Here is a 15,465-nt window from a genome sequence, read left to right on the forward strand (position 1 = left end):
CTTTTTTTTCTGGGCCGCTAAATATGGCACATTGGACCACTGACGTTACCATATACTATAGTAGACCGGATGCAAAACCCACAGGAACTTTTGATATCGTATTTTGCAGAGATGGGGTTTTTTTTCGTCCGATCTTAAATAAGTCCTACCATGTGCTTTTCATCGGCTGTGCATATCACAATTCGTCCAAAAGAAAACTCGATCGCGGCTGGCACTTTATATCTTTATTGATCTCGAATCGTGATTAATGGTACGGGATCTGAATCTTGACTGACATTGTCGGACATGGGAATTGTAAGTTTTGCTACCTGGGGGCACGATGATGTACCACCGACTCTGGGAAAATGGTTCTCTAGAGCAAAGATTAGCATGTAGCTCCATCAAGAACAAGGGTTGGCGATGGGCGCCAAACGTTATTGGCACACTTTCGCCGAGCCAAGGAGCAGGTAGTCAGCTAGTTGTAAAGATTGATGGAAAACACGGCCACCTGCGGATCTTATGCCGTCGGTTTGTTCAAAGTTTTTCATGTTCAAAAAGACTTTAGTCAAAAAAAAACCCCGACCGTCATCCTGGGCATGCTGTTGAAGAAATACTCTGTATCACCAGTCGCATTTATTTCCGAAGAGAAGGAGATCCTAGGAAGGGGCACAGGGGCTTTCGAAACTTATCCGTAAAAAGGGGTTTCTACTAAGCGCTGGCGTGGTCAACAGCAGACACCACGATGCTGTTGTCAAATCGATGAGACGTCAGGCCGCCGAAATACTACTTTTTCACCAGTAAACCGTAGACCTCAACCACTCAACTGATACTCGACAAAGATTCCCACAAGTATTCCCTGCGTGTTGAAGAAAACCACGCAAGATATGGTGGCTGGGCACTGTAACAAACGAGGCGGTGCGACCTGAAAGCTGCACGGGACTGTTTTTTTTTTCTTTTTTTCTTTTTTTTTTTTACTTTGACGTGCCGATAAGCAAACGCAACGCACATCCTTTAAATAAATCTCTCGCCTTTATCATGAGGAAGGGCAAAGATTTTAATAAAAAAAATCCTTGGCAAATTGAGAAGCCGATATTGCTCCATCTCGCCTCTTCCGGACAGGCTCAGCAAACAGCTGACGAGACTCTCATGTCGTACGGAGTGCTTTGTGCAACCTCGAGAGAGAGAAAAAAAAAGCCAAGCTACAGCCGGGAAATTAGCCGGTGCGATGCAGCCCGCCAACCAGGTGCAAAGCGCGCATCGACAAGACTGTTTGCCAAGACCATACAGCTAGAATATCTAAAAAAAAAAAAAAGCATGCACAATCCGGCATTTCAATCTTGACGGTTTTCTAGACCATCTCGACCCAGCCCCACATGTACCGAAGCCTCGGGATGTGCCGCGACAGAGTCTTGGATCGAACAGGTCATTCTTGAGGCACACGTGGCTAGGCAATCCCACCTCGTTGGTGATATTTGCGGAGCTTCCAGAAGCGTTGAGGCTTTTTTTATGGTGTGTGGGAGAGGGGAATGGTCCGTCGGCACCTATGTGAACCAGGTGTGGGATATATAAAACGACGACGCCTTGCCTGATAAGAGACTTTGCAGAGTACGAATTGGAGCTCTCGTGCCTGCAGTATAACACAGGAAAACGACAGTGACAGAAAGCAGTGCCCTGTCCCGTACACCGACCGCCATGTTGACCAGCGTGCTTCCATTCACGGTTGGTTTGGAAAACCCCCTCTCCTGCACCATCAAGTCGGGAAAAAACAAAAAAGTCAGCTAACAACCCGCCATCCGCTGGAAAGCCCGAAGAGGCCGCGGCGGTTACAGACTACTGCACCAACCACTCGGACGACATCTCGGACAACATGAAGGAGCTGTGGGACTGGACCGTGCAAAACTTTGCCTCGGCCGACAAGATGTCATCACCACTCCAGGGGGCGACGTTCAAGTTCATAGCCGATTGGGTACAGCCCAAGCGAGGTGTGACCTGTTTTTGTTTTTTTTTTTCTCTTTACACTTTTTTTTTCTTCCCGTTTCAGCTGACCCAACGTCACCGAAAACAAAAACCACGGTGGAACTTTGAGCCAATCACCTAAAGAAACACTTTTGTTCTTTTAGTCCTCGAGATCGGCTGCTTCACCGGCTTCAGCGCCATGGCGTGGTACGAGGCGACCGTCGGGACGCGGGCCGACATCACCACGCTCGAGCTCGACGCCAACATGATCCGCGCGTCCAGGCGCACCATCGACCACTTTGGCCTCGGCGACCGGGTCAGGCTGCTCGAGGGGCCCGCGGCGGAGTCGATCGAGACGCTGACGGACCAGTTCGATTTGGTCTTTGTGGACGCCAACAAGGACGGCTATGAGGGTTACGTCAAGCAGATACTGGACCGGGGGCTGCTGTCGACGAGGGGGCTGATACTTTGCGACAATGGTGAGAATGGTCGCCGTTTACACTCAGCCTTTTTGGTCTCTCGGCAGCCGGCCAGCGTTCTTTGGTCGGGATGGTACACGGGTCCAAGGTTGCTGACGACGAGTTGGATCTAGTCTTTGCTCGCGGCATGACCATCGTCCCAGAGTCCAATCCCGAACTCCAAGGATCACAGAGGACCTACTGGACCGAGAATGGGAAAGCCCTGGATGGGTTCTGCAAGTTCTGCAAGGCTGATCCGCGAATCGACGTGATTCTGCTGCCTGTTTATGATGGGCTCACTCTCATCAAGCTGAAGTCGTCTTGACAAGAGGTTCTGGCTCGGACTTTGGTTTGCCCGCTTTTCAGCACGACCTGGTCGCTTACAAATGAGGTCCAAAAGGTGACAATGAGAATATGTGAAATGGCCTCTAAATAGGACATCATCACAAGATTGTAGCGTTAGTACCTCGGTGTAGGGATAAGTGAGCGAACGCTTTCGTTGAAAGGTTTCAGCGACGACGTGTGAGGGATATGTCGGATAGCCCGGAAAATATTGGCTGTCAGACGCTTACTGAGCCTTGTTTAGAAATACATGTCGTGAAAGCCGGAAGCGAGAAGGTGTGGATTCTCGGTTACATGCAGCTCTTAACCAAACTACCATACCTTGATTCCTAGCTGCAAGCGGATGTCCCATCTTCGCAACCAAAACTACCAAGAAAGAAAAACGAGTAGGTATAGACGAGGAGTATTTCAAGACCTCTCATTCGTCAAAGCTGTAAAAAAGACTAGCTCAATTGACTGATAAGGACTCCAGGCGGCAGGCCTTACGTTTCCCCGCCATTTTCTCCTGCCACAGCTGAGCAACTAATGCAGGAGCAAAAGAGCGGGGAGACGAGGTAGGTATTATAAAAAAAAGTATCGTCTCGATGTCGGCTTACCTGCTTAACACTGCTATGCCAAAACAGGCCTGTCCAGACTATCTAGAGCCATTTCTGTGGGTTCACTTACACGCTTATCGACTCCGCTCTGAATTTCCTATTCGGGTAGGACGATCGTAGTAGGGCTTGTTTTCCTGCGGCATACCAAGAGCAGTCACAGATTAAACAAGAGGAAATGTCACAAAGCGTGTAGATAAAAAAAGAAAAATAAAAAATACAAAGACCCGACCGTGGGCAGAGCAGATTCTGGACCGGCTCCGCACACGGCCCAATTTTTCCTTGTTTGTACCCTACCGACCGGACATGCCTGGGGATCTAACGGACGCATGATGAATAAACAATAAAAACAAAATAATTCTCATCTAGCACTGCGAGCCTATGTAGTTCGACCTTGGGTGGAGAATTTAACACAAGATATCGTTCGTTTTGGCGTCAGCAATGTGGTCAACAATAGATGCATCTGCCTCGGGATTTAATTTAGTGCGGGGGACTGACCAATGGAGTTGCCTTGTTGTTCAACATACCTTGGTCTCATAATATGGGATTACACGCGGTTGGCAGCCTATTGAGATCGGTGTTAAACAGCTGCAGGCGTGCGACTAGGGTCATGCATATGTTTGTAAGCGACAAAATCCAGTTATCGCCGATAGTAATAGTGGCATATAGTGGCGTTCGTTGAAGTATATATGATGTCAATGCCACCCTCAAGTGACATAGGAGTTTGATCTCTTTAAAATCCAATCACCAAGGTACGAATTCAGTAGAGCCTTGCCTGTGAAACAACAACAATTCAAGCGAAAAAAAGGAGACACAACCCTCAAATTACCATGTCACTCCCATCTACCTACAAGGCCGCCATCTTCAAGGCACAGGGCCAGCAGTTGACCCTTGAGGACCAGCCGATGAAGGAGCCTGGTCGCGGTGAGATTCTCGTCAAGGTTGAGGCCTGCGGCGTCTGCCATTCGGATTCATTCGTGCAGAATAATGCTTTTGGTGGTGGTTTGTGAGTGACGTCGCCAATTGGTCCATCGTGCTCCGTTTTCCACTGGTGGAAATTGCTGACCCAGTACGCGAACCACTCTGGTTGGACATCACCTAGCCCTCGCATCCCTGGCCATGAGATAATTGGCCGCGTCGCAGCAGTTGGGCCAGAAGTCAGCGGATGGGAAGCTGGCCAGCGTGTGGGGTCTGGCTGGCATGGTGGACACGATGGAACCTGCAAGGCATGCAACAAAGGCCTGCATCAGATGTGCGAGGCTAAAACCATCAACGGCATAATCAAGGACGGCGGCTGTGAGTAAACATATTCAGTGGTTCGAAAGAGAAGACCTTTGTTCCTTATTTCCGACGCTAAAAACAACACACAGATGCCGAATACTGCATCATCAGGTCCGAAGCAGCTGTCCGCATCCCTGATCATGTCGACGCAGCCAAATACGCACCTATACTGTGCGCCGGCGTGACGACCTTCAACTCGATAAAGCGCCAGGGCATCGCGGCAGGCGAGACGGTAGCCATTCAGGGACTGGGTGGCCTAGGTCACCTGGCGATCCAGTACTCCCAGCGCATGGGCTACCGCGTCGTGGCCATCTCGAGAGGCTCCGACAAGGAGAAGGCGGCCAGAGAGCTGGGCGCGCACGAGTACATCGACGCAGCCAAGGAAGATCCCGCCGCAGCTCTCCAAAAGCTCGGCGGAGCTGCACTTATTGTTGCCACCGCGCCCCATGCAAACGCAATCTCCCCCCTGATCGGCGGCCTGGGGCTAATGGGAAAATTGCTGCTCCTAGCGGTTCCGGGTGACTTGAGCGTGAACACCAACATAATGGTAAGTATCTGCGGCGACGTGGGTGGTTGCCTGTCTGACAAAAAGCGTTGCTAACATCGTGACGGCAAACAGATTGGACAAGGCTGCTCAGTCACCGCGTGGCCCTCTGGCAATGCTCTCGACTCTGAAGAAGCCATCAACTTCACCGAGCTGCAGAATGTTGACTGCAAAGTTGAGACTTTCCCTCTAGAAAAGGCACAAGAGGCGTTCAGTAAGTTGGTTTTCGCGGCTTCCGGGCTCTCACATGAAGACGAATGGCTTCTGATTATTTCTCTTTTTTTTTTCCGCAGACGTAATGATGGACGGTTCCGTGCGGTTCCGATCAGTCCTGACAATGACTTGAAAGTCATGAAACCAGCCTCAATTGACAGAAACCTTTCGGTATTCTCCAGGACATGCAGATTACATGTTGCTCGGTGCGGTCATGCTGAGTTTGGGTGGGGGAGGGGTAAAGCGTGGTGGCGCGCTGAAAAGATACAGGAACGACCCTTTGTTGATGACTGTTGTCAGCAGTTGCTAAAAAAGACAAAGGGGGCTCAGTCACCAATCTGGAGTCGAACAAGAAATCTTCAGGGCATGCAACTCACCTAGGTACTTTAGGTACAAGTAAAACAAAAACATCGACCAGACCTTGATGCTGAATACTGTCCTCCAGAGCCGCTCTAGGTTCAACTCCGTCAATATTCGAACATCAAAGAACTAGGCAATCCGCCCGAAATCTAGTTTGGTCTGGAATGGCAAGTGATTGCTCCAAAGCCCCCAAAGTTTTCTGGAATACGTTTGTGGCTGTAAGTGTTCTTTTTCCGGTTTAGTTGATGTGCTGTTGGAGAGAGCTGAAATTTTGATAGATTAACTAAGGTACGTTCCGCAATCGTACAAGCGCATCCGGTCCAGTACAGATTCTGAAAGATAAAAAAAGAATCATTAAATGATATAAATTTCAAAGCATCCTTAGAGCTCATCCTGGCCAGGAGCCACATCATACTTGTCTCTACCCCAATCAGCCGGATCACCACCGGGAACGCAAAGCCCAAGCCTCCAAAAGTAGTCTCGATGGGCAAAGAACAGCTGCCACAGCTTCAGATGCTGTTTCTTTAGATAATGTTCCTCTCCAAGCAGCAAGGTAGTCAGCGCCGCGTCAGAGTTCCCGTTGCTGCAATCGGGATCCCTTTCGCCTTTGCACAACTTTATGTCAGTCGGTGCTGGTGGTAGCGCCGGCTTCTCAATGTGAATCTCGCCGGCGTGTGACCTGTATCCCCACTCCTCGAGCGGCAGCAACGGTACCGGATCCTCGGCGTGCGTGACCCTGCGGTACGCCATGTCCTCTTTTGCTTCCTGGTCTAAGCCGAACACGCGATCAATGAACTTTGCCAGCCCGCTGTTGCCAACCCTCGGCTCACCAAAAGTCGTGACTACGACATCGTAGCCGCTGATGAGCTTCAGCTCGAGCGCCGCCAGCGCAGCGACGGCACCGCCGAGGCTGTGGCCGACGAGGTTGATGCTGAAGCCGGGGTGCTTCTGCCTCGCCTCCTCGATGGCGGGCAGGACCAGATTCCTGGCGACCTTCCAGCTGGCTAGGAATCCTAGGTGCACGGTGCAGTTGTCGCAGCGCTCCCTGTCGCCATCGTCGTCGGGCTCCGGGTAGGGCACGTACTCCTGCGGCACCGTGCTGAGGTCAATCACGGTGTTGGCGATGCTGTAGGTGCCCCGAAAGGCGACCACTATGGCTTCATCGGCGTGGTCGATGGCGACGTAGCCGCAGCTGTCTGTCAGGAGTGGGCCCGTGTCCCAGGTGTTGACGAGTGAAACGTGGGGGAAATCGGCGCAGCGCGAGGCGCAGGTGAAGGGCCGCGAGATGCCGGGCAGACTTCCCACGCAGTAGGCTATGTCTACGAGGCGGGCCAGGCGCTCTAGAGACGTGAAGAGTATTGAAGAAATGGTTGTGGTGGTGATAGGTTTTTGTTTGTGTTCTTGTTTTTGTTGTTGTTGTGATTGTAGGTGTTTTTGGAGAGGCGAGTCGACATCCGTGTAGCTCAGCTGGGTGATGTCATGACTAAATGCTGCAGCTTGTGCCGGTGTTGCCCAGGCCCAACACAGCAACAGACAGAGGCCACCCGCCCGACGCCACAACATGGTGAATATGGGAATCAGTTGCTTGAAAAGTGTATTTACCGTGCGGTGCAATTGATTTAGTGATTGACCGGTGCCAGAAGGGCGTGGTTAGGCATCCGGATTTGATGTTTTTTTGTCGAAAGCAAATGTATGTAATTAGCCTGTCAACGAAGAGCGTTCGGCGAAGGGTGCCCCTTTTAATGACCGCATCGTTTGGTGGTGAGTGCCTGACCTTTTGGACCGACCGATCTTTGTCTTTTAAATAAGGTCTATGCCTTTGTGGAGAGACAAGAGATGAAATTATTAGATCAGACAAACCATACGAATGTTCCAGTGAGTGCGCAGTATTATATGCGGTCACCTCACTCACAACACGCAACTTCCTTGAAAGCTAGATGTTGGCAATCAAGTGACCTGAATTGACGCGATCGATTTGCTGCGCGTGCAGTCTGGGGAATGTTCAAAAGTGGGGCCCGGCAAGCCTGTGTTGTCTCTTGGCGGGCATGACCCCTGGCGACAAACCCCTGCCGTCATGCAGCGTTCTAGGCCGTCCCTTGCAGAGGTCTCAGGAATGAAATGAGTTTCTCCTATGAGCAGGCGCCAATATCACGACTGACTGAGATGCTCAAAGGTGACTGAAAATTTGAAGTAGTCACATTATCTGGAGTGTCTGCAGCGTCGGTTTGAGAGTATATTGATCATGTGACTGACAACGTTTTGCAACAGGGGCAACCTCCAAGCCTTCGTGGAATCTATGCCTTAGGTTGTCAATTCCTTTTTGCCTTGAATTTTGACGATATTTCCATCGCTGCTGTAAAAGCCAAATTTTTATATGCCAGTATCACCTCGGGAGCAAGATTTATGGAAGGAAGTTCAAGCTTTTCAAGTTTCTACTGCAAACGTCCCTGATTGCAGATTATAACACGAGTAAAAATGGCATTGACAACTGGAAGTCGACGAGAAAAATGCTTTATTTCCGGTATTCTGCTGGTCAGGGGTCACGGCTGCCTTTCCGGTCTTATTCTGGAGCCGAATGATTCGGCCTGAATGTACCGGGCGTCTGACGACATCCTCTCGGTAAGTATAGGTTTTGTGGCCTAGGTTTCCTCCTCGTCTCCCTCATCATTTCCATGGACGTTATGGTAACGCCGAAACCAAGTATCCTCCTTTTGTTCTATACCTAGTTTTACCCCTACCAACACAGTCCAGTTCTAGATTTGCCGCTCCGAAATTCAGATACGGGACGCAAGCTCCAGAATCTCCCTCGCAGAGACGTAAGCCACAACAAGCAAGCCCCTGCCTCTCCATCGCATTGGGTGTATCCAAAGACTTTCGAGAAAAAAAAGGAAGTATATGAAAGATGTACCGAGCCCTATCTGTAACTTCTCAAGACTTGATATCGCCCCTGCCGGATGGCTCGACAGTCTGCACCAGCCCAAACGCAGCATGATCAAGCCCTTCACCGTCCGCCGACTTTGCAACAACACCATATCTCAATCTTGCCCGCGCCGCATCCTTACCTGACAGCAAGCAGTCGAGGTCTGGATTCCTTGTAGCCAGCAGGATGGTAGAGAAGGAATTCGAAGCGCTGTACCCATTCGCAACATAGGAATGCATCCCAACGACGACGCACACCAGCGCCGCGACGATGGCGACGCTATACGCCTGCCAGAGGAGCACAGCCTCGTAGCTGTAGAAATTGCGCGTCATCTCGACCTCGGCCTGGACGCTGGTCCGCTTTCGACCAAACACTCTCGAGCTGAGCGTGCTGAGCGTGACGTTATGCCAGAGGTCCTCCACGGCGCGCGCCACGCTTCCCGACGGGCACATCCAGGGCTCGGTCTGGTTCACAAGGAGCGCGTCGGAGGATATGCTTGGGAACTCGTCGCAGGCCGCGACGCTCGTCAGAAGGATGCCGCTGGTGTCATCTCCGTTGAGTATGCCGGTGGATCCTATGCTCAAGCGTGCGACGAGGAGGCGCCTCGTGACTGCCTGGAACATGGACATGTATGCTAGTTCGCTCGGAGCAAAGTCCGTCCAGTAAAACCCTTTGATTTGCAATGGGGCAGCCGAAGGGGGAATGGTTGGCCGGTCAAAGATTGTAGACTGCACGCCGTCGCGGAATGTGAATCGGACCTTGTAAGTGGCGTTGTATAAGCTGCAAGAATAGTGAGAGCCGCGATCAAATCCGCCCACGGAGATGAATATATGGTTATAGAGCCCTTCTCTTTCGGTCGTGTTGGCTTTGTAGATGATTGTGTGGTGGGTATTTTCATACATGGTCCGGTTCCAAAGACGGCCCATTGTGGCATTTGCAGCGATGACGGTAGATACATTTGTGCATCTCAGAGACGGCCCTGGGAATTCCAGAGTAAAAGAAGCATTTAGAAAAGGCGCCGTGGACGGAATGATGGACATTGAAGTTGCCGCTGTGAATACCAGATGGCTGAGGGAGACAGATGGCCCAGCTTGATAGCCCGCACCGCCCCAGTGCGCCCAGTAGCTCGTGTCGTTTGTAGTCTCGTTCAGCCATAAAGGAATAGGTACGCTTGCTGGTTCAGTTGTACTAAGAACGCCGGCCCTGACCGACAGAGTGGCGGGCGTGACAAGCGCAACGAATGGAATGGTCCAAATGCAAATAGCCAATAGGTAAAGTACTTTGCCCTTCCTCAGCAAAGGGACGCTGAAGAAGGATAGAGGCGAGGTGGGGAGAGAAAAGGCATCGTCGAGATTCTGAAGCGTCCATGAGCGCTTCCTGACGGTAACCCAAAGCCTTTGGGTGTATGCCAGGACGATGGAAGAAACCAATGCGACTTTTGCAGAAAAGGCTAGCCCGGTTCCGATTCGAATGGCCCATTGCTGCTCTTGCTCCGAGGATACCTCACGTCCGTTCAGGGAGCGGTAGCAAAGATGGTGGCCAACTGCAGACCCGACACCGATGACGAAAAAGAGAAGGATTATGGCCGGAGGTGAGCAGAGTACTGCCGAGCAGGTTTTCCGTAAGTTTTGCCCTCCAATGCCTCTCTTTTCTGTATCATGTTGCTTTGTGAGCAGCTGACTACTTGATACCTCACAATTTGTCTTGGAATTCTGAGGGCTGAGCATGGGGACGGTTGAGATGCTTGTCTGAAAAGCCAGAGCATCACCTGGCCTGCGAAGCATGAAATGTGCCGAAGTGCTATCATCTCGGTGAGAACCCAATAGTGAAGACTCTGCTAAGGGGTTCTCCAAATAACTTGTTTGAGCTCCAGGTATCTCGAACTTGTCCCTTGGGCTGAGTGTGTTAGTCGATTCGGATAGCGGAGAGCACAGCTGAAAGCTTTGGGGGACATTTCCGGTCCCATAAGGTGAGTACAGAAGCGGCTCGGCCCTGTTGTAGTTCTCTGGAACGTATTCGGAACCTTCGTTTCTGTCGCCGACAAAGGTTTGCGCGGCAACGTATTCATGGAAACTGGGGTAAATCCAGCCGACAGTATAGAAGTCGTTGGGCAGCTGCCATTGGGTCGTACCTTCTGTACCATGCTGACGTCCCCTGGTGTGTGTGGTCATTGCAGTGGCGAGCCAAATGACCGCGAATTTCTCTGTTCGAGAATCTGTAAAAGATTTAGTATGGTTTCGTCAATTTGAGATTATTTGAGGGAAAGGTAATCGCTTTTAGCTCGACGTAGCCCACGAATGGAAATGGCAGGGACGTTAACAGCACTCTCTATTGACGAGCTATCTCATTAATATCATTGCATTCCGCATATTAGATGTCCCCCAAAGTAGCTGCCATTGGCGAAACACACAAGTGCAAACTGATGCTCGGCATGCAGTCAGCGAGGCATAGCTGTAGTAGACCGGGTTGGTACTGTTGAGCAAATTACCAAAAAGCGATTCCAAGCCAGCTAGCTGCAAATATATCTACTCAGTGGGTGTGTAGTACAAGAAGTATTGTAACCTGGAAAAGTTCCTGAATTGGCCAAGATGAGCGCAAAAACCCCAAGGGCTGCAAGCATGGGCACATACTGGTGGCAAGGCGTGGCAGCAACGATAGACCATTGGCTATACGCATGTCGCAGCCTGACCAAGCCGGGGACGCACCGCATTGGGGGCCGAGATAGGGTCGCCAATGGCCTCGTGAAATGAGACATAACCGCGATTTTTTATTTCTCCTGTTGGGTCAAAGATAAATGTCATAATATAAACCGGACGGACTGTGGCTGCTTCCAATAGTGAAAGTATACGGATACTTTGACGAGGACGAAAGAGTCCGCTGCGTAGGGGTGCCGAATGCACTCATGCATACCTATCTTATGCTTTGTAGTCTGTCCTCTACCCTTCCTCTATGACCAGCGCTGCTTGATGCTCCGAAATGGGGGCTTGGTCGTCAGTACCATCAATGTTTAAGCAATGGTTACACTGATGAGCCGCTCTCTTTTACCTAGTAGCTCAAGAATCACCTCTGGGGCCCACCACCACAGTAATAATAGCTGGAGACCTATCCTTGAAGCTACTCATCCAAGGTGTCAGCAACGTAGCATCGATACTAAAATATGTGACCGCGATTCCATACATGTTGTCACCATCAGCTTGTGTCCATACAAGCCTTGATCTACGCGCGCCTCGCGCATACTGTGGAGATATGATACTAGAACTACCACGAATAGCCCCTATGCAGACTTCGATTGACACAAAACATAGGTACCTATTTTACTGTAAGGGCTTTCCATTACTAATGCTATTTCGAGTGGCAATATCCCGAGATGCAACAATTGTACAAAAGCCCCAATGATTGTTACTTCCACGTCAGCCTTGACGGAGTCTAGCACAGCGAGAATGCGTTCGGAGGCTACCTGCGTGTGCCAGTTGGTGGTACCGTCTAACTGTGGCCACTCAAAGATGGAAATTTTGACGGCTGGCCTTGCACAAAGTCCTTGTCCGAGACCACGGCTGCGTTTACAAGAGTCGTATCGGCACTTGTGAGATTCACCAATTGCACCTGATTCCTTCGGGGAATACTAGCACGAGGTGGACGGAAAATGGTCATATGGTTCCTGGATCCGAATCTGGACAAGGCTCGCGAGGTTGACAAGTATAAAACCTGCCAGAGCCTTTTGTTTGAGCCTGTCATGTCGGCCTAAAACATAAGGGTAGCACAAGCAGACAGTCACTTCACTGCGACAAAAAACATCTCGTAGCATCACTTCTCACTGAAAAAAAGAAAAAAAAAAAAAAAAAACCTGTCTCAAGCCAGGCACCAAAAAATGCGTTGCTGGTCACTTCTCCTCCTCGTCACCACGGCGACAGCAATCCCAGCGTCACCACCAGGCCGTACCCTCCTCGCCCGCGACTGGCCCGCAAACTGCGTCCCGGGCCACGACTTTACCGTCTCCAACTTCACCCTCTCGATCCCCAAGAGCGACGCAGCCAACAAGACGACCATAACGTTTGGCTTCTCGTCCAAGCAGACCAGGATCGAAACGACCTGCCGCCGGAGCGTCAGCACGTGGCCCGTCTACCTGGTCAAGAGCGCACGGGAGCGGTTCGCGTGCGACAACTCGAGCGTCGAGTTCATCTACGACGTCGCGCCGGGGAGCGGCGACAAGAAGGGCACGCTCGCGCTGATGGAGGCCGCCTGCACCGAGGGGACCAAGAAGTGGGGCTGGTTGCCGATAGAGACGGGCGGGAGCGTGGATATGGAGCTGCAGTGTGAGGAGGACAAGACGGACGGCGCGAGTAATTGCAAGAGTAAGAGTGACACGGTGAGCGGTAATTACATTAGCTACGCGCTCCGACCGCACATCGAGCCTGATGAGCCGGTTCCGTGGACTATTGGGGATGAGGGCGGCCGTGAGGACTGTCGTAATGCTCCTGCTGATCGCTGTCCTGATGGTGGTGATGATGGCGGTGATGATGGTGGTGATGATGGCGGTGACGATGGCAGCGGGTCGGGTAAATGATGGCTCTTTGTGGATGCTCTATCGTTGATTGTCTTATCTCACGACAGTCAAACTCCATGAAAAAAACACATGAATCAAAAATTGACTTGAGCGATGCTTGGTTGCCAATAAATACTACAGTATTCATCATCGCTGCATCATTTTTTTCCAGGCAGTTTTAGCCACTTTGGTAGCTTCACACCACTGCCGTCTCCCTTCTTTTCAGACCTTCCGGCAGGCGTTGGCATCGGCACATCCTCCGTATCTGGGGTTGAAACTGGTATGACGGGGACCTGTATCTGTTGAGCCTGCTGAGCCACGGATCCTTTCAAGAATGGTGCCTTCCGTACACTGGGCGGTACCGCATCGGCCCACACTACCGTCGCGATCACCCGGCCCTCGAGACGATATGCTCGAATCAAATTGTGCTTCTCGCCGCTGCCGTCAATCAAGTCACCAGTTCCACCAGGACCCTTCGCAGCAGGGCTGACCAGCTTGAAAGGCTGCGTTGGATCTGCCATAACCTTCCTGACTTCGTCATAAAGTGATCCAGACGTGTCCTCAGGTCCGAACGTCCACTGTGCCGATGTGTTGTCTGGGAAGCGGACCTTGATGCTGACCTCCTTGATCGACGCCAGCTTGGCCGCCTCGGCCTGCTGTTTCGCCTCGATTTCTCGGTCGGAAGGCAGACGTTTATTAACTGAGTTTTGCTGCAAGCGCTGTTGATGGAGTTGCGCATGCATAATTGTAGGTTGAAAGGCCGACTCTGGATCTTTTGTAAGCGCGGCCGCTGGCGTAGATGCCGACGGGGCTGCAAAAACTTGCATACCCCGGCCGGTGGAAGATGATTGCGCCTCGTCGGGCTGACTGGTCCCTTGACCTGCCGATGTTGAAGCTTCTGCCTGGCTCATGCTCTGGTTGTTGTTGGTACTGACATCCTGGGATTCCGGTGTCGAAGTTGTGGATATCAATGGTTGTGGCGTGTTCTCTTGCGAGGATGCCTGTGTTGTTACTGCGGGCTCTTCGGCTTTAGGCTTGTCTGATGACGCTGCCGCGGGCGCCTGTGAATCCTCTGTGAAGAACTGTTCAATCTGCTGCATGGCCTCGTGCAGCGTCATGCCCGAAAGCTTGAAAGAGAGAGTAATCAAGACATTCCCCATGATTCCAACCTGTGCCAGGGTCTTTTGCAAGTCCGCTAGCGAGGACAACTCCCTTCCCATGACATTCAACACCGGGCCCTCGTGGTAGAGCTGTCCGGCGCCTGCTTGACTTCCTCCTGCAGTCTGTGGCACTCCCCTAGCGGTGAAGTTGAATTTCCTCCCACTCGCAACGCCTGAGGTGGAGGCGCCACTCTCGAAATGCCTGATCATCTTCCATAATGTTGTGTCGCTACGGAACTTCTCGATCAAGCGGCCGTTGGGGATTCCGGCGGCTTCAGAATCGGGCAGTTTGAGGGCGACACTGACAACGGAAGTGGTGTTCGATCGGACTACAAGCTCGAGTTTGGCGCCATGGGAGATGTTGTAAGCCCGGAGTTGGTTTGACAGGTCAAGCTGCTTGTTGTTGTGTCTTGTGAAAGCTGTCAATGGCAAGTCCAAAGTAAAACAGGTGGAGATGGTACGTACTTTAGTAGGTATTTATCGCTTTGCAGATTGAGCTTCCTGCAGGCTTCATCAAGTACATCGATAAGGTAGGTTCCGGGCGAGACCTTAACGGTAGCCCGCCGGAAATCGGTGGAGATAACCACCACGTTGGAAGACATGGTGGCTTCGATATATGATGAAGATAGGGAAACGTCTCTTGAATGGTATTTAGCCCTAGTCGATTATTCTAGAGTGAAACCTAGTAGAAGCTGTGTTTTGAAACCGAATGTGTACTATGTGAAATGAACGTTAAGCTCGATGATGTTGCGGCAGTGTCAAACATGCCGCCTGCCTGACCTAGGCACCGTCGCTGACGAGGCGCGGCTGGGCTATCTGAAGGTACGTTGGTGGGGTAGAGCTGTCGGAGTTGCTTGGCACTGTGGCTGCACTGTCCGTCAAGGAAGCTTCTGGGTGCTTTTTGCTGACCAGCCAAACTCGCTTGTTTCATTACAAAGCCGGATGAGCTTCAGCTACTTGATATGGCCACAATATTACAGCCTCAAGTTCCGCATAGGCTAGACAAGCCCAAGAGGCCGCTTATTAGCTATACGTAGAACAGTGAAGTGGTAGTTGTTGATGTCAGACACCAAAGGTTGATTGACCGTTGATCCCTGCAAAAATGGAGACCGTCAA

At 51.3% G+C, this 15,465-nt stretch overlaps 5 protein-coding genes across 5 annotated transcripts; 2 read left to right on the forward strand and 3 right to left on the reverse strand.

Annotated features, from left to right (window-relative positions):
- Positions 1 to 1,846: 1,846 nt before the first annotated feature.
- Positions 1,847 to 2,807, forward strand: MGG_04557 (uncharacterized protein; the record flags this gene model as incomplete). The annotated part of the gene is made up of 3 exons (XM_003710879.1): positions 1,847 to 1,961; positions 2,100 to 2,414; positions 2,528 to 2,807. 3 exons carry the CDS (start codon positions 1,847 to 1,849, stop codon positions 2,716 to 2,718), a joined length of 621 nt encoding a protein of 206 aa, XP_003710927.1. The 3' UTR covers positions 2,719 to 2,807.
- Positions 2,808 to 4,018: 1,211 nt separating this feature from the next.
- Positions 4,019 to 5,916, forward strand: MGG_04556 (alcohol dehydrogenase 1). Its single transcript, XM_003710880.1, has 5 exons — positions 4,019 to 4,334; positions 4,431 to 4,624; positions 4,699 to 5,156; positions 5,229 to 5,367; positions 5,447 to 5,916. The coding sequence occupies exons 1-5, from the start codon at positions 4,159 to 4,161 to the stop codon at positions 5,497 to 5,499; spliced, it is 1,020 nt and encodes a 339-aa protein (XP_003710928.1). The 5' UTR covers positions 4,019 to 4,158; the 3' UTR covers positions 5,500 to 5,916.
- Positions 5,917 to 5,920: 4 nt separating this feature from the next.
- Positions 5,921 to 7,661, reverse strand: MGG_04555 (triacylglycerol lipase FGL2). Its single transcript, XM_003710881.1, has one exon. The coding sequence runs from the start codon at positions 7,287 to 7,289 to the stop codon at positions 6,108 to 6,110; it is 1,182 nt and encodes a 393-aa protein (XP_003710929.1). The 5' UTR covers positions 7,290 to 7,661; the 3' UTR covers positions 5,921 to 6,107.
- Positions 7,662 to 8,654: 993 nt separating this feature from the next.
- MGG_04554 (uncharacterized protein) lies at positions 8,655 to 10,817 on the reverse strand (the record flags this gene model as incomplete). Its single annotated transcript, XM_003710882.1, has 2 exons — positions 8,655 to 10,249; positions 10,343 to 10,817. 2 exons carry the CDS (start codon positions 10,815 to 10,817, stop codon positions 8,655 to 8,657), a joined length of 2,070 nt encoding a protein of 689 aa, XP_003710930.1.
- A 1,152-nt stretch (positions 10,818 to 11,969) lies between these two features.
- Positions 11,970 to 15,435, reverse strand: MGG_04552 (uncharacterized protein). The gene is made up of 2 exons (XM_003710883.1): positions 14,815 to 15,435; positions 11,970 to 14,758 (listed from the first exon to the last, which is right to left on the reverse strand). Exons 1-2 carry the CDS (start codon positions 14,949 to 14,951, stop codon positions 13,348 to 13,350), a joined length of 1,548 nt encoding a protein of 515 aa, XP_003710931.1. The 5' UTR covers positions 14,952 to 15,435; the 3' UTR covers positions 11,970 to 13,347.
- Between the last annotated feature and the right edge of the window lie 30 nt (positions 15,436 to 15,465).

The sequence above is a fragment of the Pyricularia oryzae genome, chromosome 1 (genome assembly GCF_000002495.2).
Source record: "Pyricularia oryzae 70-15 chromosome 1, whole genome shotgun sequence".
In the NCBI taxonomy this organism is placed as follows: Eukaryota; Fungi; Ascomycota; class Sordariomycetes; order Magnaporthales; family Pyriculariaceae; genus Pyricularia; species Pyricularia oryzae.